The sequence below is a fragment of the Dermacentor silvarum genome, chromosome 3, assembly GCF_013339745.2.
Source record: "Dermacentor silvarum isolate Dsil-2018 chromosome 3, BIME_Dsil_1.4, whole genome shotgun sequence".
Lineage (NCBI taxonomy): Eukaryota > Metazoa > Arthropoda > Arachnida > Ixodida > Ixodidae > Dermacentor > Dermacentor silvarum.
Window position 1 is genome coordinate 179038546 of NC_051156.1, and position 25519 is coordinate 179064064.

Below are 25519 nucleotides of genomic sequence, written 5' to 3' on the forward strand. Positions count from 1 at the left end.
GTACTGCCATAAAATCCTTCTTTCCCGGCAATGATTTTCTGTGCTGGTGAATTTCATCGATATGTTCAAAAAGCCTAGCACAACGATTGCCACTATGATTCCCATTTCGATTGTCCCACCATCACAATGCATATAGTTCAACATGCTTCTACCATTATCGCCAGCATAGTTTCCATCATGCCCAGCACTAGCACAGAGCCAGTCTAACGTGCGCCCGCCAATATCACATATACAGTATTATAGTGCATAGTAAGGGTGTATACGGGCTTTTGGAACCGCATTGAAGTCAAGTAGTTTTTAATGCTGCTCCAAGAGTTTTAGGACACCAGCGCATATGGGGAAAGTGGACGAGACTCGGGTAAACCTCAACAAGGTTCCGCATGACTTGGCACGAGGACTTGCTAACCGTGACAGCCATAACCGAGCCGTTCACCATCAGGCCGGGGAATATAGAGATCATTTAATAGCTTATAATGAGATAACGAAACACTACTATCTAGGACGCAGGCAATTCCCATTGCCACACTCAAAACTAAACAGGGCTCAGGCAGTCTCGCACTTATTGCAAACGGGTACATACCCCACGCCATACCACATTAACAAAATATATCCAGAGAGGGAGATTAGGATCGAATGTAATGATTGTAATGGCATCATTGAAATCAAACATATACTCGCGGGGTGCCCCGCAACTCTTCCCAGCCTCCTGGAAGAATGGACTCGATGGGAAAAAAGAATACAAAGCCCATTGCTTCAAGACCAACTAAGGGCTGTCCAGAGGGCCCGTGATGTCGCTGAAGGGCTTGGCCCGACAGTGCCAACGTGGGAGCGGCCCGCATCGGCTTAAGTCGAGCCTCCGGACCTCTTTAAATAAAGTTTACACACACACCAGTGTTGTTTGTACTAGGATTTCAAACAAAATGACCGTGATGGATTTACCTTCTAAGAATTTAAAATAGGCTGCAACTTTCCATAGATGTTGGACATTGAAGTAAGTTTATCTTATCATTTGTGAACCGTTTGCAAAGTGCAATATAGTAAAACTCCGTTTTGAGCAGTAAATCAAATACCTTGATATTCTATTCATTACTTGAGAAAGGTCTACCTACCTAACATTTGCATGCCACTAGGGCCTAGTACATTTCATTATCGCCACTACCGTATCCATAGTGGCCAGCTAATCTATGTGTCCCATCATTTTCCTGCTATAATTTTTCATAAAATCCGTTATTCCCTGCATTTCTACCATTAATTGTGTGACAGATCATGAGGTCATTCTGCAAGCCTAGTAATGTGTATGGTGTTTAAAAAGCTTAGCTTTTTAAACTGTATCGAAATTAAGTAGCTTTAATATTCTGCGAGATCTTGGTCACCAACGTTGTACTACTAGGCTTTCAAACAATATGACGATTGAAGATTTACCTTTCAAGAATTTAAAAAAGGTAATGGGTAGAGATGTTTCCTGGCCTGGTGCTTGGCTTCTCGTGGGGGTTCACATCTCGAAAGGGGGCCCAGTAGAGATTTCCTGAGTTGTCTGTGGGCGCCTCTTGTCGAAACTCGGACGGCCTTGTTGAAAAGCATCCACCGCGGCTGTGGGAGGCAAGTGCTGCCGCCGGGGACCTACCGGTAATATAGGTACAAGCGCGCTCCCGGCCTGGTGCCCTGCCATTATGATTATGGGACTTCAACGCGCGTGAGGGGGTGTTCGTCCACAACCTCCTTTTTTCTGTGCTAACGAGGGTTTCGACGGCAATTTAGGGCGCAGCCTCCGTTCCCAAGCGTATCACCCCTGAAGGAAGCCGAATGCCAGGCCGGGTTACGCTTGGGCCGATTTGAGTGCCCATATGACTTGAGGAACACCCCAGTCACATGAGGCACTTTCGATTGCGATCGAGCACAGTCGGGATTGAATTTTTCGATCCATATTGGATGCTTTCCGTAACTTGTGTAAATATCTGGCTATCGCAATCGAAAGTGCCCCGTGTTACTGGGAACTGTTTGCAAGGTGTAATACTGGCAGTCCACTTCGAAAAGTAAAGAAAATGCCTTTACATTCTATTCATTACCCGAGAAAGATCTATCTCAACATGGCATGCCCCTAGGGCCTCTTTATCACCAGCCATTGTGGCCAGCTTAATCTAGCTATGTACCTATAATTTTCCTGCAACATTGCTATAACTTCCGCCATGCCCATTATTCCCAGCATTTCCTTCATAATGCTGTGACATATGACGCGGGACAATAAAGAGGACACAGGGGACAGAAGTGCTAACTTTCAACTGGCGTTATCGCTGAAATCAGCGTACACACACGTCTCGTACCCCTCATACAAAATCGGGCCAGAAGGCAGACAGTTTTTTTTTTTTTTTTTTTCAAATGCCAAGCATTTCTTGGCGAACATTTGCCACTTCGAGTGTATCCATCTAGCCGCCCACGTCTTGGTGCCCTCATGGTCGTTTTCTTAACTTGGTATCTACCAAAGCTGGCATAGTATGACAAAGGTTTATGACGAACGTAAATAATAGGTCATGACATGCGTGTCATGTAGGTCATGAAACAGCCTTCTACGTCTTTGTGCCCTCATGGTCGTTTCGTTAACTTGGTATGTACCTAAATTGGTTAGTATGACATGAGTGTATGAGGAACATAAATGACAGGTCATGACATGAATGTCATTTATGTTCCTCATACACTCGTGTCATACTAACCAATTTAGGTACATACCATGACATGAATGTCATGACGTGTTTCATGTAGGTCATGATACAGCCGCCTAAATCTTGCTCTCATGGGTAAAAAAACCCGATGTGGCAAAGAATCGAGAATTATTAATGGTAATGGGTGCAAGAAAGAGCAAGAAAGGGAGAGGGATGCACCCTCCTCCACGCATACGCTCGAAGCCAGCGCGCCAAAGCGGGCTTGCGATGGCAGCGCCACGCTAGCGGCGAGCTTCCGCGCACTGCCGCTCCTCGGCCGGGTGGGGCGGCCTGGGAACTTTTGACCACCCCTGTACATGGCAAGCATGTTGGTCAGCGTTCTGTTTGTCCTTTCAACTAGGCCATTGTTCTGTGGATGATACGGCTTGGAATGACGGAACTGTGAAGTGCACAAACGAAGTAACTCTTCAACGGTATCAGCAGTGAACTGGCGACCACGGTCGCTGATGATGACGCGCGGTGGGCCATGCCGCAGGACCACGGAACGCAGCAGAAAGACCGCCACGGAAGCAGCGGTGGAAAAGGGTATGGCTGCTGTTCTGCATACCATGTAAGATGGTCCACGCAGACAATTATGCAACGGTTCCTATTGTTAGATAACGGGAGTGGACCCAAAGTCAATGCCTACTTGCTCGAATAGCGTACTGGGCGGTGTCAATGGCCGAAGGGGACCCGGGGCTGCGGTGGTCGGTCGCTTGCGACGTTGGTATGTTTCACAACTAGCGACATAGCGCTTGGTTGTTTCGTACATCTTGGGCCAGTAAAAGCGCTCCTGCGTGTGGTGTAGCGTTCGTACGAAGCCGAAATGCCCGGATGTCGCATCGTCATGCTTAGTGCGTAGGACGTCGAAACCGAGACTCTCGGGGACAACAACCGGAAAGCGTGCTCCATGCCCGAAGTAATTAGTTTTGTAGAGCAACTTATCACGGACAGTAAAGCGACCGTTGCCTTGAGAAGTACGGGCGGCGACAAAAAGCGAAACGAAGGTAAGATCATTCCGTTGTTCTCCCTGAAAGTCTGCCACGTCAGGGGACGTACAGGTAACAGCAGCGAAACAGTCGTCAAAATTCTCAGCATCGCAGTAGGTAGTCGCAAGATGAATCCGAAAGAGGCAGTCTGCGTCAGCGTGACGACGGCCACTCTTGTACGACACCGCAAAGTCGTATTACTGAAGGCGGAGCCCAACGTGCGAGGCGACCAGAGGGATCACGCAAACCGACCAGCCAGCATAAAGAATGATGGTCGGTTATAATCTCGAATGGTCTACCGTAAAGATAACAGCGAAACTTCTGTATGGCGAAAACAGCTAGCAGGTATTACTGTTCCGTAACCGTATAATTCAGATTTGCTCAGGCAACGGCTGGTATATGCAACAACATGTTCTGCGCCACTGTGACGTTGTACAAGCACCGCCCCTATCCCGATTCCAGCTAGCATAGGCAGCGCAGTCGCTGCCACCGCGTCGCCGTTGAAGTCTATTTGGCACACAACCTGTGAACGAGGTGCCAACGCCGGACCAACTTCCAAAGTCGACTTATCAGCTTCCGAAAATAATCCCACGAAAGCAAGGGCAATTAGTAAGGTGCCCTCTGGTGCGCCAGCGAACGCCGGCTGCTGTCCAAAGACCGAGTCAGAGCCCCAGTGTTGTCAAAACAACAAAATATATTCTTCACACAAGGCAGCTACACACACACGTGCACACTTAGGCTAGACACATCAGAATACAATTCAGATGGGTATTCACAAAACACAAGAAAATAATTCACGACAAGCACTAAGAGTCCACACGTAAAGTATAAAATGAATAGGAACACTAAGTGTCCAATCGTATTCACCCGTGCTGGTCTTTACGATCTCGGCGTAGCTCGAGGCAAATCTCGAAGAAGGAACTTCTTCCGGAAACGCAGATGAAATGCAACAACGCTCGTATATCGTGCATTGGGTTCACATTAAAGAACCCCAGGTGGTCAGAAATAAACCAGTCCCCCACTACGGTGTGCCTCATAATCAGATCGTGGTCTTGGCACGCAGAACCCCAGAATTTGATTGCGAAAGCAATTATATGGGCACTCCAAGCATATTTCTCCCGTTGCCGTGATGTTCCGTATAAAGTCCAAACACGATAACATCGTCGCCGCGCGCCGTACGCTGTATGAGCAGGTGAAAGCTTGCGAGGGTCAGCCGACGATCGCGGCTCAATCTTGCGCGAGGGAGGAAGGCGGGGCGGAGGCCCGCCGTCTTCTTTCGCGCGCGAGGCACGTGGGGGAGGCAGTGAGAGGGGGGTTCTACTCCGGTGGCTGCTGCTTATAGCGCGGCCGCGCGGGCGCCGTATCTTGAAAGCGATTTGCGATGTGGACAAAGTGCACCGAGTGTTGTTGCCTCCACGATGTGTTTACCTGTGCGCGCGTGACACCGTGCTTCTTTTTTTTCTTTCTGGGGTTTTACGTGCCAAAACCAGTTCTGATTATGAGGCATGCCGTAGTGGAGGGCTCCGAATTCATTTTGACCACCTGGGCTTGTTAAAATAGTAAGCGAATGTTTACAACTTTATACGGCCGATAAAACTACTATCCTTACTTCGTATAGTTGTCTACTAATTTGCTATCGCAATCGATGATTCGCATTTCGGACGAAACTGCGACTTTTTTTAGACATTCCTAAAGTTTGATCATTGATGGCTGATTTTTAACTTCACAAAAAGCTAAATGCTAAATTCTCACATCGCTCGATCAGACCAAGACACAAATATATTCTATTTGCGGACTCATTATAATTATGCTGTTATTACTATTAAGTATTTTATTGTTTCACGGGATTTCTCATGCTGTGACTTCCAAGTGGGTTTAATTGGGACCACTTGCAATTCCAATAATGTCAATTGGAACTGCCTTAATACCAATTGGACCTGCAGTGATCTCCAGTTGGAACTAGAGGTGCGCGCCGAGTCGGTTTCGACCAGCGGCGGCGTGGCGGCCGTTTCTTGTCGGCGTCAGCGGCGTGGAAACCGAAACCACACATTTAAAAAGCTGTTTCGCTACATCCTTGTTTGTTAAACTGGTTGAAATTCTGGGCTTTTTCATACTACGGGGTGAGAAGACCGAATACAGAGGTGTTGAAAGTGAGAGAACGAACAAAACGTTTTGAAATGTTTTGTTTTTCAGCCGACATATTAAAAAAAAATGGTCACATATCTTTAGTCGCAATTCTCTCTTTTATGCTATGCCTCGGTTTATATGAGATTTGCCATTGGTCAAAGAGTCAGTGAATTCGTCTAGAATTTCTATGCCAGCACCGACGCACATGACATTCTCTAGATATGTTAACCTGGCTTCCATTTGTTCTGAATGAGATTGCATTTATACAATATGCTTTACTTAAACAAGAAAAAAAAAGCGCCTGTGTGTGTCACCTCTTCATTCGTCCTTGTCTTTTCATGCGCTATAAGCCTCACGAAGAAAAAAAAAAAAACTCTTCTGTGACCAACTTTTGGTGGGTTCAGCCCTTAAGCTGTCAACCAATCAGCAGATGTGATAACACACATTCTCGACTGGACAGTAAGTGGAATAACTTGCTATGAATATTAATAACCTTTTGCTTAAGTAACTTTTCTTATAACGGCATTCTTCCCGGAAGAAAAAAAAACAATCAAAATCCTTTTTTTGCAGCAGCAGGTGAACATTTATTCAGATGATATATTGTTATTATGATGCGGTAGAAAACTAGTTTGCTCAATTTGTTAATTCGTCATCACCAGGTTGAATGAACGAAGTGTGGATTGGTAGAAATGCAGGCATTGCTCGGATGCACAATTGTTTCCGCAAATGTGTTGCTTCATTGTTCCCCTACTTGACATGATTCTATGCCTGAGACAGGGAAAATAATTGAACAAGACAACACAAAATCTCAACGGAAGTTGGACTTACTTTTAAAAAATCTTTATTCCTTTTAAAATGGCGCGCCGATCTCGCCGAGAAAAAACGGCGGCGGGGCGCCGATCAGTTTGCGTCGGCGTCGGCGGCTCAGCGAGAACCTCTAGGAACCAATCGGACGTCCAATGAGGTACAGTTGGAGCTAACTGGATGTGCAGTAATTTCCAATTGGAACCAATTGAGTACCATTGAAAAAGCCACTTGGACTTAATGGTCTTTTTTAAAGCGAAGCTTTTTTCTGCCGAGTTCTAGGCACTTTTTCGTACGTATCTGGCCTCAAATGCCGAACGTGTTTAACGCCATCTTGGAATGGTGCAGCGAAGAAGTGGCTCACAATTTGAAACATATAGTTTGCTACAATACTTACTCGTGGGAACTGTGGCCCTAGTGTTTATAGAAACTGCAAGCAGGGCGATTCAGCCAGCATGTGAATGATGGTTAGTACATGGGATTGCGTAACCTTCGTCCTTTTGGCTTCAAACCGCTTTGCAAACTCATGATTTTCAACAAAGTATGGCGTTATAAATAATTAAATAAACATTAATGAAATTTTCCTACCCCGGAGGCCGGGGTTTGATTCCCACCCAGACTTAAATTTAGCAAATTTTCTTTTCACAGCCATTCATTTACTATGTTTACCTTCCTGAGAAAGTGGACATCAACTTTCGGTCACGCTGACTACGCCGACGGATTTTCGCGTAACGGGGCATACAGTGCTTTTACATTAAAAAAAAAAAAACAGACACAAGAATATCAAGACCAGACACCGCGGGTGCGCGCGGCTTATCTTGGAGGTAACCTTCGGCGGATGCGAAGACTAAGGTTGAGCCGGTAATGGCCGGTGGCTTCATGCACACTAAATTCCCGCGCCCCTAGGGTTGAACGTCGCGTAATCTCAAGTTTCCGAGGTGCGGTGAAACGAGATACGTTCACTACCCCGCTGCCGGCGTTCTTGTTCACACCAGCGTTGTGACAGCGAGTGTTCGTGGTCAACGAGTGATATCTATTGATGTTTGCCGGTGCGCGCGTGACACCATGAATTTAATCTAATTAGTAAGCGAATGTTTACTGCAATTTATACCGCCTATAAAACTACGAACCTTACTTCTAGTACTTTGCTATCGTTATCAATGCTTCGCCTTTCGTGCAAAACTGCAGCTTTTTTTAGCGAGTTTTTGATGGCCTAATAAATGGAGGTGTCACGTGCACGGTTCCAACTGAATTTGGTGAAGTCAGCTTGCCATTATCTGAAGTCGAAAATTCCAACATTACGAGATTGGGATCCAGCTCTTCTGTGCTCAATTGCCGGCTCGACCAGTGGCACATAATTATCTTCGCTCTGCTTTCTTTTGCTAGCAGTTGAAGAAATGACAACAAATGGTGTTTGTCCAGGCAGCGACTATCGAAGTCAGTGAGACAATAAATAGGATGATAATTATGCACACGCGCAGTCCATCAGAGGACACACAAACATTTGGTGGCGCCGCCTGCAAAAATGTCTGCTAAATATCCGCCTACGTCTACGACGTACTTCGCCGCGGTACTCATAAGCACGTGACAGAGCACGCTTTACAGGGATAAAACCACCTCTAATCAAGTTATTGGTACAAACAGCGCGAAAATACATGACACAAGGTAAGAAGGGGGAAATATAAGCGCAGCTTATCGCGCAGTTGGTACCAATGCCTACGCACAAACTCGCCCAGCTATTAACTCTGCTAATCATGTGATATGCGCTACGCTTTAGAGCGATGCTTTCGCTGCATCTTCTCCCATAGTTTATAGTTTTGCGTGTCATCTGTCGTTCGCACGTTAGCGTGTCATCCCTGCGTTGCTGGTCTGAATGCCGTGATATATGTGCAGGTTGCGCATATATCACGGCATTCAGACCAGCAACGCAGCAACAGTGTGCGAACCTGTGTTCTTTGTAATAAAGCAACGATCACGACGTAAAATCTGTACATGTCGCCTCATAGCTATCTCTAAAACACACAGACCTCTCATATTTAGGCTACCCTATTTTGGGGCCGTTGGGTACGGTAGGTATTCCTGGCCACTGGATATGTATCGAATAGGCGCCTCTACGTGTCCAATACTCCAGATTGACACAAAAGGTATAAAATGCTTAAATCAATTTAGATATGTGTAGAGATTCTGCATGCATACGCATCTCATCATCATTCTTCCCGCGAGAAGCATCGTACGTTGCCTACGGACCCGCCGCGGTGGCTCAGTGGCTAAGGCGTTGCGCTGCTGAGCACGAAGTCACAGGATCGAATCCCGGCCCCGGCGGCCGCATTTCAATGGGCAAAAACGTCCGTGTGCTTGCGTTGTAGAGCACGTTAAAGATTCCCAGGTGGTCAAAATTAATCCGCAGCCCTCCATTACGGCGTGCCTCATAATCAGAACTGGTTTTGGCAGGTAAAATCCTGAGAATTTATTGTTTAACTTTTAATCGCCTTCGGCGATTAAAAATTGGCTGCGTCGACATCTCATAGTGTGCGTCAGCCTGGCTTTATGTTTGCATTTAGGCATAGCTTGTGAACGGTGTAGTGTGTACACAGAAACAGTCAATGCGATAACACGTTGCATAGGGTGAAAATAAACACAACTGTAAGCATCGCACTTAGTTGTATAGCATTTATTTACCCGCTTCACTAACGCTTCCTTCACGTAGATTTCATGTGCGTTGTATCTGCATGGCTTAACTATAGGCATGTAACATGGCGACGCTTCGTGTTTGCATCATACGAGTATATGTTATACTACGTTCGATTACGGACATAAGAAACTTTATTAAGTCACTGAATTCTGTGTCAACATCCTCGTATATTTGACTGATTTCAGTTTGCCAAGTATAACTGTGCAACGCGTTGTAATCTTATCCTTCTTGGTCTTGTAACTCTAGGTCGCGTGTGTTTGGGCAAATGGTGTATTGCGACAAAAATTGATTGGTGATCAGTTACTTCGTCGTTTAGGCCAAATTCTGAATAAACGCTTGTTGCCCCCAATGTTGCCTGCCGGCTTTTTGGCTTTTTGTCACATATCCTAAGCTCTATGCTACATGTCCCGCTACTTTTAGTTACTCGGAAGAAATCGGCCCATAAATGACAAAACAGTTGCCGCTGCGCCAATGGTTTGTGAATCTAAAGACAATAAGCTGTTCTTTCTTACCCTACGTTTACAGTGACATTAACTATTTTACATTGTGTGGCGATAGCCTGTTTCGTTCACTCTTAGTCGTCAGAGCACCTTTAATTACTGATCACAACCGCTGTGAATGAACGGAGTGGACTCCTGTGTGTGTAAAGTGGGCCTCAGTCTTGACGCAAACCAAAAAGCACTAAAGCGATTGATTGATTGGTTGATTATTGATTGATTGATTGATTGATTGAGAACGAAAGGCTGAGAGGCGTCATTGCATGGTCTACCAACAGGCGGCATCACGCGCGCTGTTTCGCTTAAATTATTCTCAGAGACGGTGCGTGCGAAGTCACTGTTCTGTCCTTAATTGCACTCACACCCTTCCTCGCAACAGTAAACAGATCCACCTCAAAAGTAAGTGCCTTTTATTTGACGACGATGTTAATGCAGCACCACAAGCGAGAAAGCGACAGTTGCAGTTCCGACACTCTGTTCCGAGTTGAACACACCGGAGCGGACACTCAGCAGTACATCGTGTATTTAAGCCACTGAAAAGAAAGAAGTGACGATTAGTAATCAGATGAGCACGTCATTCCTTGGACGCTGCGGTTGTTGACTTCGCATTAGGCGTGATAAGGATGCAACTCACCTCATTTCGACTAACGGTCACGCAGTTCTCGTTTTCCGGGTCCCAGGCTTCGTAAATGTCTGAAAGAAGACAGGAGAATGGTATGTGTCGCCTGCTATACCGGCATCACAAAAAATGACTGACCATGAGTTTTATAAATGTCATAGCAAACATACTGCGACTGGCACTTTACTTAAGTGTCTAACTTTGTAAAGACAATGTCTTTCTTAGCTAGCGACCCCCCCCCCCCTCCCTCCTCTTTTTTCTTGTGTGTGCGTTTCTTGTCTCTCTCTCTCTTTTTTTTTAATAGGGTGTGTGTTTCTAGCCTTGTTCGTGGGCCGATCCCGAGGAAAGTGCACCCTGAAAATGCTAGTCAATCCCGAAAAGAATGCAGTCTAAAAATACAGGTCTTTTTCATTGGTATGTGCAGTCTCAAATTTTTAATTCGACTCTCCTTCTACGCCTCTCACACGAGGAGTGACTGGAAATTACCATTCCATGATGACAGACCAACAAGCTCACATCGCCACTCTTGTGGATAAAGTGCCGTGGGCAGGGATTCGGCCGCATTCGCGCCCCCAACTCACCCAGGAAGACATTGTCTTTGATTGACTTGCAACTAGTGATTGGAATGCCTTACAGCTTTTTGCTCTAATTATTGTTTTGATCTCTTCAACGTGTTTCTATCGAAGACAGTTCAGCAGACATTGTCATTATATACTAAACCATTATTCTTTAAGGCGTAATTTATCCGTTAGCCCTTTAAAAAGATGCTAACAGAGCAACTGGCGAAAAGAGAGGACACGTACAGGACAAAATTGCTACAAATAACCGGCTCCATTCTCTACCTTGCAACGCTACACCTATTGTTTTACAATATGATTCCTTGCCGCAAGCACACATACATAGCAGCCGGAAATGCTGCTATGTATCTGTGCACACAAGAAGATAGCGGTGTGGATCAGAGAGAAAACTGGGATAGCCGATATTCTAAGTGACATTAAGAGAAAGAAATGGGGCTGGACAGGCCATGTAATGCGTAGGATGGATAACCGGTGGACCATTAGAGTTACAGAATGGGCACCAAGAGAAGGGAAGGGCAGTCTAGGACGGCAGAAAACTAGAATGGGTGGTCAAGTTAGGAAACTTGCAGCGCAAGTTGGAATCAGCTAGCGCAAGACAAGGGTAATTGGAGATCACAGGGAGAGGCCTTGGTCCTACAGTGAACATAAAAATGGGCTGGTGGTGATATGTGCAGCAGCATGTTAAGGAGGCTGCACGTCATCTATGGATAATATGTCAGGGCTTATACATAGTTGAACCCTTTCAGTACCGGCGTCAATTTACTGGTCTGCTATAACTATGAGACCAAACCGGAAGCGTAAAAGCGCTGTCCTGCTAGTGAGGTCACACGCACCGATCATGCACATGAGCTTGACGGCGCAGCCGATGAAATCTACCAGGCTGATCTTGCGGTCATGGCCGTAACGCAGAACGAGGGCCTTCAGCACGTGCTGATTGACGACGTAGCCTGAAAAAAAAAATATTAAGAATTATTATAGCACTTCAACTAATCTTGTAAAAATATTATTTTCTAACCATTGTGAGAAGCTATTTTTTGTTAAATAACGACGCTTGCACAAGTCAACGTTGATAATACACGAAGCACTTAGTGTTTAAAATGGATTTTCATTGTTCTGGAAGTGGTCAGGCGGCTCCGAGTTTTGGAATAGTGTGGCCTCGTAACATCGCCTTCGAAGAATTTGAGATACTTTAATCTCTCTCTCTCCCCTTTTCCCTTCCCCCAGTGTAGGGTAGCCAACCGGGCTCAGTCCTGGTTAACGTCCCTGCCTTTCATTAAATTATTTTCTCTCTCTTGACACCACGTAACATGCCTTTCGCCGTACACTGCACAAGAGCCAACGATTATGCCTCACCATTACTGATTGTAAGCTGGTCAAATTCAGGCTCTCAAGACCGTTTTTTTTTTAATGGGCGCCGCCATATTGCATATGAAGTGGTGCCATATATGGGCAGTCGGCATGTAGGCTTGGGCCAATGCGCTGTGTTGTATGCCATGGTGTACGCTCGGTGGCAGTTTCTGGTGGTTTTTATTTGCGCTCGCGCCGTCTATTTAGCACGACATGGCGTCTTCGACATGGCAAACGGTTCTGTGAGATGTATAGACTGAACTGATTTAAGTCGGAATGGCCGGAGTTTCTGCTGGCGACAAAAAAGGCAATGCCGAAGCACAAAGCTTATACGCATCATGCTGGTTTACCAACTACAGTTATCACTGTGTCAAGAACTGTAGTTGCTCGACACAGCAATCGGCATCATACAGGAGGGTAAGGTATAGACATAGTATAGTGTGAGAGAGAGAGAAACGTGGTGGGAAAGGCAGGGAGGTTAACCCGAAAAGATTCTGGTTTGCTACCCTGTACTGGGGGAAGGGGAAAGGAAAGGCGGAAAGAATAGTGATTTCAAGTCTACTTAGTAGACCAAAAATGGCTGAGAACGATGAGACAATTGTGAGAACAAATGTTATGCGTTCGGTTACTTCGAGCATTTTAATGAGGCTAGAAATTCATCTCACACTTTAGTGTATGTTGCCTTATGTCTTATCACCATCTGCTCGGCGATCTGGTTGACAATAGCTATACCTATAAAAAAGTAATGGAGTTATCTTGATATCAAAAGCTACTGTTATTTTTTGCTTACAACCGATATATGCGTGCACAAGCTTTTCCAGCAAACTTGGAAATTGTTTATTTGCCTAATTTTAGTCGTGTAAAACGCGAGACTGTTTAAGTTGAGCCCCTGAGCTCACCTGCGGACCGAAGAGCGTTCCTTAATGCATACGTGCTGAGATATCCAGTCGAACCCTTGTCGTAAGATTTAAAAGCCTCCTGAAAAAAATACATAAAATGTTATATACATCATTATAAACATAATCTATGTCCAATCCAGGACCGCTCCTAGAAATCTCTAGCTAACAATGTCTCACACTAGTGGCATGCATTCTACACCTGCGAATTTTCTAGTTTCGTCACGCCAACCAATCCTCTGGCGTCGTCGATTGTTTTACTATTTCTCTGCCACCCTTTAAGTTACAGCAACAGATCAGCGGTCATCTGCTCTGCGCGCTACCTGGCCTATCCTCCTCTTAATCACAGATAATCGGATTTCAGATCGATCCGTTAGCTCTCTAATTCATACCGTTGTCTTCTTGTCTACGCCGATCCATTTTTACTCAATTATATGGATACTCCAAGCGGATTTCTGCCGTCGGCGTCGTCGTCGCCATCACCGTGAGGTTCCGTATAAAGTCTAAGGGCGATAAAATCGTCGCCGCGCGCTTTATGCTGTATGTGCGCGTGAAAGCTCGCGAGGCACGCGCGCTTTCACGGGGAGTGAATGCACGGCGGAGAGCAAACGCGACATCTTCCGTTGCGCGAAAGGTCGTGGGGGGATGGGAGGGAGGGAAGGTGGGGCGACGTTCTGCTGCGGCGCCAAATGCGTTCTTGCGACCACGCGCAAGGGGAACTGGAATCTCTCAGGCGAAAGGAGGAAAGCGGGAAGGCAGCGCGGGAGGGAGGGGGTGCGGTTTCTGCTCTGCGAGCAACAGCGTACTTGTACTTTTCGCGGCTGCGGGCGGTCACGCGCACCATATCTTGAAAGCTAACTGCAGCACGGCTCCTACCTTTGTATGCGCTGTGCTTTCGCCGCTCAGTTTCCGTTGAAGCTAGAACCGTACGAACCTTCGCTCGTTGCTGCTGGCGCACTTGCTCACGCCAGTGTTTTGACAGCGGTTGTGTGCGGTCGTCGAGAGTGATCTATTCATGTATGCTTATGCGCGCTGACATCATGCTCGTTAATTCAGTTAGTAAGCGAATGTGTCCAAGTCTATACAGCCGATAAAACTACTATCCTTACTCCGTATAGCTCTCTACCAATTTGCTCTCGCAATTGATGCTTCGCCTTTCGGGCGAAACTGCGACTTTTTTTTTTCCATCACTGGTTGCACACTACTTTCGAGCTTTGTTCTATTACAAGATTTCAAGTTGCATGTTTAGAATTTTCATATCACACACGCTTCTGGTCTCGGAGACCACGCACCAGCACGTCATGCATCTGCGAGGCCACGCGCAGGCTTCGCGGTGGCGGCGCTTGATGGCGACGAGTGTTTTTAGGAAAATGAAAAGGAGGAGTCCCGCCGCAGTACACGCTTCGTGCATAGCTCGTTCCGACGATAGCAATACGTTGTGTCGCTGTATATTGATTCAATGCTAAACGCATTACCGCCTGCACTCATCGTAAGATGAGTTCTGCCGCAATAGTCAAATTGTATTTCCGCAATGGTCAAATTGTATTGGTCAATATTTAAGTCACAGTTTGTAAGGTGCATGCTGACTAATGAATATACCGAGTGCATCAAATATTGTGCTGTTATTTTTCAACTGCAAGTTCAAGAATTCTTGCCTTCCATTGCTTGATGTGTTTGTGAAGCACAGCAAACTCTTCCAGGGTCAACGTCCCGGTGTAGTCGTCCTGGCACGCAAATGTCAAGGGCGACACGAATGGTACCCAGTGATGAAAATATGTAATTTCCATCATGTAGCTATAGCGACGCTTCCAGGAAAGATTGTCCCTTTGCCAATGGCCGTAATTCGTTTTCTACATTTTTTCTGTGGCGAGGAATAGAGTGTCATCCAAATGCGCCGAAGAGACCTTTAAATTCGTCATAATAAAATAATTTGCATTTAAATCATTCCTAAAATGTACAAGCAGGAACTGTTCATGTAATTTCATGGTTATTAGTTATTCGCTTTATAAAAGTTACATAAGACATGCGTAAACAACGATTCCTATCGTTTGCGCATGCATCTGGCAAATTCAATAAATGAATAAGTGCCTACAGCGGCTGATATACATATACATCTGAAACGCCAAAGCAGTTTGCAAACCGCGGATTCTTTTTTCTTCTTTTTTTTCTTATACGTTTTTTAGAGAAAGGATACATCAATGAGGGCCACCATGCTTCGGCATATGTCCAATGAGAAATCCAGAGGACCACCATCTGAAATAAAAAAAAAAAGAACGTTACTCAAAGCATGCCTAAGCGTAAAGAGTTGCTCGAAAAAGGAAGTGAGACAGTCATGAAAGAAAACTTCTAGCCTTTTTTAACAGCGAAGCTGTTCTAGCTAACCGTAAAAAGTGCCGCCTGTCGCAAAACCTCGCCGAGCTATGACGTCACTGCGTTGCCTAGCAACCACTTCGCGGAGCGGCGTGTGCTTCGCCTCCTCTCTGTGCCGTGCACATGTTGCTTTGACATGGGACGTTAAGGAGAGGGAAGGAGAGCATGCGCGCGGCGCGTGCAATGCTCGGGAGAGGGAAAGAGAAAATGAGGGCGAGATATAAAGAAATTGTAGCAGCCCCAACGAGGAAAGGCGCAGAGCTGCTGCCGACGCCGCCCGCGTTTCCCCGTTTCCCGCGTTCGCGCCGGGGAAACGCGGGCGGCGTCGGCAGCAGCTCGGCAGGTTTCGACCAGCCACGCCCGGGCAAGTGTGAAGGCGCAGCTTGGCCGTGACGTCACCGGGGAGATAAAGCTTGGAGCCACCGCGACTGCGGCACAACTCTCGTTGACTCAGTGGCGAGTACATGTAGCCTTGACATGGGACCACCAAAGAAGATCCGGACACCCGAAGAAGCCGCTCATCTTGAAGCGCGCCGCGCGGCCGAGCGAGAATCTGCGCGTCGGCGGCGAGCCGATTCGGAATACCGTGCTTAGCAGCGCTTAGCATTTCCAAGCAAAACTTAGCTAAACCTAGTAAAACCCGGAAGAAGCTAGGTTGATCACCAGCTCCGCTGTTTACTCCAGCCTTGCACCACTAGTGCACGCTGCCAACTTTTTATTCGGTCAACTTTAGGTTACATCTTCAGGCAGCAGCTTCGTGCATACCTCGAGCGCGTTTCTGCGTATTTTCTCCCTTGCTGTGTCGTGCTTATTCCGCTTAAATGAGGTGAAGTAAAATCTTCCTGAAATGGCGTGTCTTTACTGACCCTGCTATGTTATCCAGTAAGAGCGATCGGAAATCTACCAAAGAAGAAGAGTTTATTGTATGTCTGCGTGCCTTCTCTCACACTACAAGTAATAATGGATGCACACCATTTCTGTTGAATGAATAAAGAATGGTCAAGTTGCTGAACACTTATTTTTCCTACGCATTCGTTTTGTCTTATGAGGGCCTTAAACAGTTTTCGTCAGTGCTGCAGCAATCTTCACGTTCACGTTTACAAGGGAGGCTCTGAGGCTTTCCCTTCAGCGATACAACAAAATATAGATTGATTCACTGATTACTGCTTGATCGATCAATCGACATTGTAAGTACTGGCGGCAAACGAATTTATCGCATACTCCTTGATCGATCAATCAGCATTGGAAGTATTGGCGGCAAGCACATTGATCGCACAATGAAGCAACAGAGTCTAGGAAGTATAGCTGGACGACGTCTTCGCACGCATCGCGGCAGCAGTGAGATTGTAGGCCCAAGAAATTTTCGGTCGCGTTTCCTATCCCTCTTTATTGCTGCGAAAAAAAAAAACGAAAAAAAAAAACGGGTCATGTATATTTTTTGTGTAACTTGCGGCAACGTTTATTTGTAAGATTGTGATCAGCTGCACGGAAAAAGTGTTGAAAAGAGGCGGGCTTCTGTTTTTGACGCTCTACTGCTGCTCGCAGTTATCTATCTTGCCCGATAAATTTAGCAGGCTGGGTATTGCAAAGAGCGCAAGCGCTTATATCAGAAAATGACGGACAAGATTGTCCTCAGTCTTAAAAATAAAAAGATCAAGTTTCTGCCGCTGTTCCTCATAATTAAACGGGCTGCCACATTGCAGCAAAAAACTAACGGATTAACATCTTCCTTTAACACATGCGTGAGCTACGCAATTGAGTGATGGGGCGGTGATTGTTAACGTACTCTGCTCGGACACGTTCTTGAGCAAAGTCTTAAGTGTGTTGCAGCAGACGGTGCCGTCTTCGGAGGCCACTTCGTTGAAGGCGTCCTTCAGGCTCTGATCGATCTCTTCATCGCTGTCATCGCCACCGTCTTCGCCGTCTTTCGCGTCGCCGTCTTTTTCGTCACCGTTGACCTCGTTTTCGCCGTCTCCGGCAGCTTTGTCCGGATTGACTTTGCTTTCATCTTTCTTTTTGTCCTGCGGTGAACAAGCAAGACATTCTAGCTGATAACGTCCACTGAGCGATGAGCCTTGTTGACCCAAGACTCTCACTTGACTACGGTTACCCGTGTAAACAGTCGTAAGGTTGGGTGTACTTTGCTTTCGCCGACGTAGCTTCAACTTACTTTAAAGACGTCAAATAACGGCGCGTACGTTCTTCGTTCGTGCCTTGTTCTTTACGCGCTGTTATTTGACGACCATAAATAACCAACTAGCCCGAATTTCAGCTCTAGTGCTTTATAAAACACTGTCGTTCTTTTTTTTTCTATACTTTTTTTGTCAACATTGGGACTGCTCGACGCGCCATGAACTCTGTCGAGCGCTTCACCGCCTCACACCTTACTTTTATTTCTACTCGTCGTTCTACATGTTCCCAAACCACCGTACAAAGAAGCCAATCGGACGTTTTCTTAAAAAAAAAGCGGAATAAAATCACAAATTCGCTAAGCAAGCAAGGACGACGCAGAGCTGTTTTAGTGCATTCGTTTCTTTCTTTTTTTTTTTTTTTTTTTTTTGCGAATGAATTCTCCGACTTTCCCAGCTTGCAGTAGAACAATAATTCTGGTTAATCTCTCCATTCCAGTGTCACCTATTTCTTTCTGTCACTTACATAAGAACTCCCCCAGTTTGTATTCTTTTTACGGCCCACGAGGCACGACCAACATCATTGCAAAAAAAAAAAAAAAAAAAAGCACTAAACTAGTTAACCCGGCCGCGCAAAATGCAATGTTAACTTCCTCTCCCTTGTGTTTTGCTTGCGTTCAGATGTGGGCGTTTTAACGTGGTATCTATTAGACGCCAGCTAGGAATCACGCCTTATAATGATGCTTCAGCTTCCTCTTGTATTTGTGACTACGTATAAAGTCTTATTAGTAGGTTAGCTGAATGAATACGCGCAGCTATACCAAAGGAAAAGACACAACAGATCGCTCTGTCTACGGCAGGCTCGGCACAAAGCTCGTCATATTATTAACCCATAGTGTCTTGGCGCTCTTTGCCTTCCCTGGCCCTTGCGCCAAAAAAAAAAAAAAAAAGGCATCATCATCATCATCAGCTGCACTTGCTTGAAGCGACTGTAAAGTTAAGGAACCCACAAGTTCCTCCTGACCCCATTCTTGTAGGTTGTTAGACAATGCCTTTAATTGAGAAAAAAATAGAGAGAGAAATGAGTGGGATCAGGTGAAAGAAAGAGTCGTAGCACCGAGTTATCACATGAATCCTAGAGAACGAATTAACATGTTAAAGACTGTCATTTAGCTTTTGCACTCGTTAGATGACCTAAAGGGCCATTTAGTTTCGCATTCGCTAGACAACCTAAATACCTGAGAATTTTTTCATTGTATTTTCTTTTTCTTCCTTTTTTTTTTGTCCGGCACTGTTTTCTTTTCTTTTTTCAGTTTCTCTTTCTTTGGGAGAAAAGGAGCGAATCAAGTCTTCCGTGCTGTTATTGTAACTGAAATCTAGTGCATTATGGTGCAAGTGCACTGTTAATTTCTTTGTGTAGATATGAGACATGAAAACATTTTGAGTGTGTAACACAGCGCAAACCAACAGGAACAAAAGACAAACAACGACAACACGATGTGGCGCTTTTATTTTTCATCTTTTGTCCCTCTTTGCACACGCTGTGTTCCCCGTTCAAAATGAATCATAACCAGCCCACCCTCCTCGCCATCTTGCTTTATTATGAAGAGCATTCTGAACTCACTTTATCCGCGAGTCTGAGGGGACAATATTTCAGGTTTCCAAACTTTGTACACACTTCAGCCAATGTTGCACCTTTCTATGACTACATCGGTTTCCTGCGGTTGTGTTAATGCGGACGTTGAATGTGACACGCATACTGACCTCGTCAGGCTTTGTGATGATGGCAGCCGCTTCATCGTGCTCTCTGAAAGAAAACATCGTTCACACGGTTTAAAACTGTGCACTGTTTACCACAACAAGGAAGTGTTACTGAAACACGATGTACATTCCATGTCAAAAGTATGCAGGCTACATTGCGTGCGACTGTCAGGCTGTGGCTACAGGTTGTTTAAGGACGTTTCTGTTGTATTCCACAAGCTCTGACACCCTTAAGACTGAAAAGAACACTTGTACTGATCACCCAGAGCTCTGGAGTGTCAGGAGGGCCACGTTAAAACCGCATCGCACATTCGAACCACATATAAGGTAAAGACTCGGAGTTGGCCACGTACTTTTGACAAAGGCTGTACTTTAAATTGTGGCTTTTGCATAAAATAATACTTGCTTGCTTCTCTGAAGAATAATTGCATGCTTATCCCAGCTTCCCACCAGCCGTAATGAGCTCGCAGAAAAAGAATGACTTAAGTGCATCGCCCCGAGAAAGAAACTGGAAGAAGCCATATTGCTAGTCTCATACGCTGTGTATTTCTATTATTTTTTCTCTCTATGCATTTATGGCCTCGCTTCAACGACCGTTTTCTTTTTCTTTGTTTCTGTTTTAGGCCACATTTTCTTGAGGTATTTATGGAAGGGAAAGGCCAGCGTGCAAAACACGGACACAATAAGAACATGAAGGACAGCAAGAACACGGGCATTTATGTTTGTTCTTTCCGAATGGCAGTTCACCTAATGTATCGTGCTGCATAGCTGTACCTTGTCATCGGAGATGCACAGACGAACGTGTGTTCGGGTGACCATGTTGTGCAAGGTCACGTAAATGTTTCTACTCGCGCCTATGCACCTATTTCAATTGAAATCGTTTCTGTGCTCGTAACTGTGAAACCAACACTCTGTAGCATCATTTGCGGGTTATTTTATTTCATTTCTCTCTCGCTTTTTTCTATTCCCATTTTACTTTCCCCAAGCGCAGGGTAGCCAACCAAGCAGACGCTTGACTGGTTAACATCCCTGCCTTCTTTCTTATGTCTCGCTCACTCGCTTATATCATTTCTCGTTGTCTTTTTTTCCTCGTGAAAGGATGGAAAATAAATACGAATACCAAATAGCATTGGAATTTCGCTGCCTCAGGTGCCTCCTGCACATCCCGTGAAAGATCTGAGTCGCCGTGTTAGATGCTGACATCTGCCGTTACTAAAACACTAAATACTAAAATTAAACGGATACGATCACCATTGTTTCCTGCATACAACTACGGGATAACAGCCTGCTTAATCTGAGCTTGCAGGTTACATATATTAGAAGGAACAGCCCTAATGTCAGCACTTAATAATTAATCAAATGCACCCATTTCCTGACCTATACGACACGTACTTGGCCCATCGACTAACCTTGCCTGTGCATCTCGTGCAAAGAAAGCACTTTTAATCTTCCTCGGAGAGACTGGCCCCAATGAGATACTTTAGTTTGTTGAATGTTGGGGTGTGCTTCGTGGAGGTTGTGTACATGCAATGCGCACAGTGCATATTTTATTTTTTATCATACCCATCAGGAGTAGCATGCTGTAGGCATGCCGCCAGGCTAACCTCTCCGCGATTCATCAAAAATCCCATCTCTCGCTCGTGCCTGTTTTGCGGGCCCACTTCAATACTGTCTCATGTTTTACAGAATATATACTTTGCAAATATGCAAACGGTAAAAACGCGCAACCGCTGACCTGCACTGGCACTTCTTTTCCGTGTAGATCCTCAGAAGGAAGTCTCCCGCCTGGTCGGCTTCCGCCGTGCACGGGATGACGCAGAAGGTGCCCGGCAGCAGCCGGAACCGACTCGTGACTTCGCGGGAAGCGCTAACTCGTTCGCATTGGCCAACTTCTCGATAATCTGCCAGATACTCGAGGGTCAAGGGCGCCGGGCAGTTGTCAGGGTCTTCGACCTGAGGTTAAGTGGATCATGAGAATTTCCAGCGAAAAAAAAAAAAAGAACTCTAGGAAAGGAAGCAAGTGGACAGAAAGACGCAAGACTATTAACTGACGGTTTGAAGGAAAGTAAGAAGAACAGAAAAAATAAACACTATCTTTGGAAAAGTAAGACCATACTGCTGCGCATGCGTGCCATCGCAAAGCCTGACGTAAGAAGTCCACCTCCTTCTCTGTCGTGCCGATAGAGGGGACGCTGATGCAATTACACCCTTATGCAGAATGCTTCATAGAGCAGCCTACTTCTTTCGTTTTTAAACTTACCGAGAACACGTGCGGCTTCAAAAAGGGGGCGGCACTGGCACCTACGGCAGTGATCTGCCAAATGTCCTGGACCCGCAATCGCTTCTGTGTTGCACCTGTGCTCTCTCAGCCTATATCGTGCAAACATTGGCCGAGAGGGTTTTTTCTTTTTTTTTTTTCTGAGGCATCGCGTTACACTTGATGTGTAATGCGATGAGGCCGAGAACTGAGACAGCTAGACTTCATTCCAGCTACTCTAAGAAAACAACCCTGACATCATGGTTATTCAAACCTATTTCGTTACATTTAGATGAGGCAAAAAAAAGTTCCAACACTTAATTGCTACAATCCGCAGGCCCGTTTCACGCAGACACTGCAGAAATGACGAAGTAAATGTGTTGTCCAAAAGCCATCGCTTATATTCGTCGTGTCAGTCAGCTCGGGACCTAACAACACTGATTAGTCCCCTGGTATGTCTCAAATGTGGGACAAAGGCAACCCGTTAAAGCAGAGATATGCATTAATGGACCGTATCCTTTCGTGTCATGAACGTTGTGCGTGCCATACAGGCATGCGGGAAGGCTGTTGACGTTAGAAAGAAGAGCACGTACACCCGTGAGCAAAAGTATATGCGGACCAGGAATGACGTGATAAAGCTGATTTTCTCTTCTGCGTGTGAATGTAACTTGAGATTAGGGACTGCAGTCTAAAGATGGCATTTCTAAATATTTCACTCGTCTATTTAAATTTATACATGTGAACTACTAAGAAATTCAGTATTTTTTTTTTTTTTTCAGCGGTCCTGTGATCCGTATACTTTTGCTCACGGACCCGGGTACGTAACGCATGTAGTGCACTCTATACATACATATGTTACGTGCACAATGCAATATTCGCAATAACCACTCAACATGCTTTCCATGTACTCAGAGTGACGGTATCAAGAACAAAAAAAATAATGAGGAGAAATGTTTTGGGCGGCTCACTTGATTTAAGTGCGTCAGTTTCTTCTTTCTTCATTTCTCTCTCTCCCTCTCTCTTATAAAGAAGGATGCGCTACTCGGCAGGATTCAGTTATTCAGTCTGGCGTATAAATGCAGAGCAGGCTGAGCGTGGCGAACTAACTTGGCAACCCACTTCCGTGAGCCCATTTCCGCGGGTCGCTTAGCAGCAGCACTACTGATGTGGCTAACTGTACTTGCTGCAGTGTAACAAAGCTCTCTTACCCAGGTCCCTTTGACAATATCTGGCCATTGCGCCACTAAGCACCACACATCATCATCCAGGTCGCGCGGAGTTTTGGAATGCGATCCGTGTCGACAAGAGCGTCGACCAGTGCATGCGCAAAGTGAACTGTACCTCGTAGAGAGCGAAGGCGATGTTTAGCCACATGTCGTCGTGGACCTGGAATACGCGACGGTTTTTCTGCATCAGGGCCACGATGACGGTGCACTCTCCGTCTTCGTCCTCATCGTCCGGCTCGTGAAGGGTGATCATGTACTGCGGATTTGTGGCGAACTTCTCTGCGGGCCCCAAGAAGATTGACTGAATTAGTACTTGGACGGTGATCGGAAATGTCGCAACTGTTTTGTCGCCGGCTTCCCCACAAGCATAAAATTGTGAAATGACTAAAGACCAACTGCAACCAAATTTCCCTCTGACTGAATTCAAATTGGTTCAAATGACCGCTGAATGTCTTTAACGTAGATGCCGATTATGCGAAACCACATTTGTAGAAATGTACAAGACGCGGACTGCAAAAACGATGAGTCGGCCTACATGGGAAAACATGCCGAACAAAAATTCAATGCAAGAGCCACTAGTAAAGGCGCCATTTCGGATCTATTTACCAATTGACAAGAAATCCGTCAATGTTTTACAGAATGCTTGCTCTGCTGTATCTAAAGAACGAGTGTCTGCGGCGGTTCTGTTACCAATACCACCTTATAAGTGACCTGATGAGTTACCGACCGCCTTTCAAGCGAACGCACGCACTTTGCAGTTAGAAACTTTCTCGAACTTCCTTGGCCAGTTAAGACATTTCAGGTTTTCCTAGCGTACCCGACTTGTCGTCGGCGCCGCCGGCACTTGTCCCGGGCACCCAGGAGCCTTCAAACTTCGCAACCTCCCACTGCTTCTCCGAAGCGGATTCTTTCAGTTCACCCGTCGTTGAACCAGGATCCAAGTGGCAAAAGTCAAGCATCTGGAAATACTTGACGAAGTCCTCTTCCGAAATCCTGCGGTGTATGTCACGATGAGTATAACAGTGTGAACAGATTGCTTTCATTTATTTTCTTTTTATTCATGAGATCTGCGCAACGTTTTTTACTCAATAATGACTCAATGTCTGTGACTTTCAAGTGCTGAGCATGGAAGTCCTGGGTTCGATTCCAGAACACGACCACCTCATTCCGGTAGAGGTGCATTGCAGATACCTACCTACCTATACACTTAGTCCTTGCACGCAAAGGACTGGACGGCTCGAAGTCGCCATTCATCGGCCCCTATATGGTGACCAAAGCCGTAAAACAACAAGGCGTTCTGAAGGCCATTTATTACGAAGCACCAGGGGAGAAGATTGAATCCAGCGCCATTGGAAATGTGATTCCATATTACCCCAGGAGGGGAGACAATCAACGATGTATAGGTAGGTAGGAAAAAGTTTAATTCGTTAGCGTTAGGTGGGGTCATTAGGCGTGGTTTCTTCAGGCGGGCCAGATGGCCATCAAGCGATGTTTCATCGCGACCTCTTCAGCTCATTCTACGGCTTTAAAAAAAAGCTGGTCACTTTTCGTGCCCCGTAAGGCCACTGAACATAACTCACCAGAACTCTCCATCGTCTTTGACCACGAGTCCCAGCTCCTGCCGCTTTTCTTCGCTGACTTTGTTCCACTTCTTTGAACTGTAAGCCGAGATATCATGTCATGGTAATTAACATCCGGTCACGTTTGAGGGCAAATATACAACCAGAGAAAGAAAAAGAAAAAACTTTAAGAGAACGCAAAATGCGAACGCTGAAACCGCATACAACACACACAATAGCTGTTGGGGCGATAGTGGTAGCGGCGTTGTAGCAGCCGGGTTAGCCTGACGTGCTTAGCCAGCAGTTGTTCCGCCCGAGTTTCTCACGCGTTCATAACAAGGGTGTGTCACCAAATGCTGACCGGCTCCGTGTCTCGAATTGCCCCATGTCTCGTCAAAGATCACTTCGTTTTCAGAATTCGCATGTGGAAGAGATGTGATCATTATCGTTCGTCTTTTCGCTGTTATAAAGTTCAAACGTCAAACATTGGCCAACTGCCCCAAATCCAGATTCTTCTTCTGAGGAATAGTATTTTGCGCCTAGTAGCTCTGTATGTCATTTCAAGACAAGCTCCAAAGGACAGCGCACAAAGCTTGACTTGTGAAAAGTACGTATGGTCGTGAAGTGATCTCAGACGACTAAACTAACAGCAATGTTGTACGTGTGTGCTCGTTTATCTCGTTGACAATGAGCGCATCAGTATATATGCCACAATCGAACCATTGCTGGATGTGCGATAGCGTGAAACGGACGTTTCTACCGATGGAGACACTTGGACAGGACAGTCTTTCAGCGCATCTAGAACAGCAATAAGCTGCTTACGTATAATTGCAACAGCATTTTTTTTATCGTACTATAAGAAGAGCATTGTGGCGGTGAAGACAACGCTCGTATCATCATTATTTTTGTTTCAACTATGCGACGGGTCGTTCAAACAAAACACACGTGGGCTGCACCTGAGTCGTCTGAGAA

The 25519-nt window shown here is 45.7% G+C and overlaps 1 protein-coding gene across 1 annotated transcript in view; it reads right to left on the reverse strand.

Annotated features, from left to right (window-relative positions):
* Positions 1-10198: 10198 nt before the first annotated feature.
* Positions 10199-25519, reverse strand: part of LOC119446152 (calpain-A-like) — a 95352-nt gene continuing 80031 nt past the window's right edge. The window contains exons 8-19 of the mRNA XM_037710508.2: positions 24569-24646; positions 23806-23981; positions 23104-23267; positions 21241-21458; positions 19509-19551; positions 17402-17636; positions 15440-15498; positions 14901-14969; positions 13249-13327; positions 11836-11949; positions 10440-10498; positions 10199-10338 (exon numbers count right to left, since the gene is read on the reverse strand). Of these exons, the coding sequence (XP_037566436.1) occupies positions 10312-10338; positions 10440-10498; positions 11836-11949; positions 13249-13327; positions 14901-14969; positions 15440-15498; positions 17402-17636; positions 19509-19551; positions 21241-21458; positions 23104-23267; positions 23806-23981; positions 24569-24646 (1321 nt within the window). The 3' untranslated portion in view covers positions 10199-10311. The remainder of the gene's footprint in view (positions 10339-10439; positions 10499-11835; positions 11950-13248; positions 13328-14900; positions 14970-15439; positions 15499-17401; positions 17637-19508; positions 19552-21240; positions 21459-23103; positions 23268-23805; positions 23982-24568; positions 24647-25519) is intronic.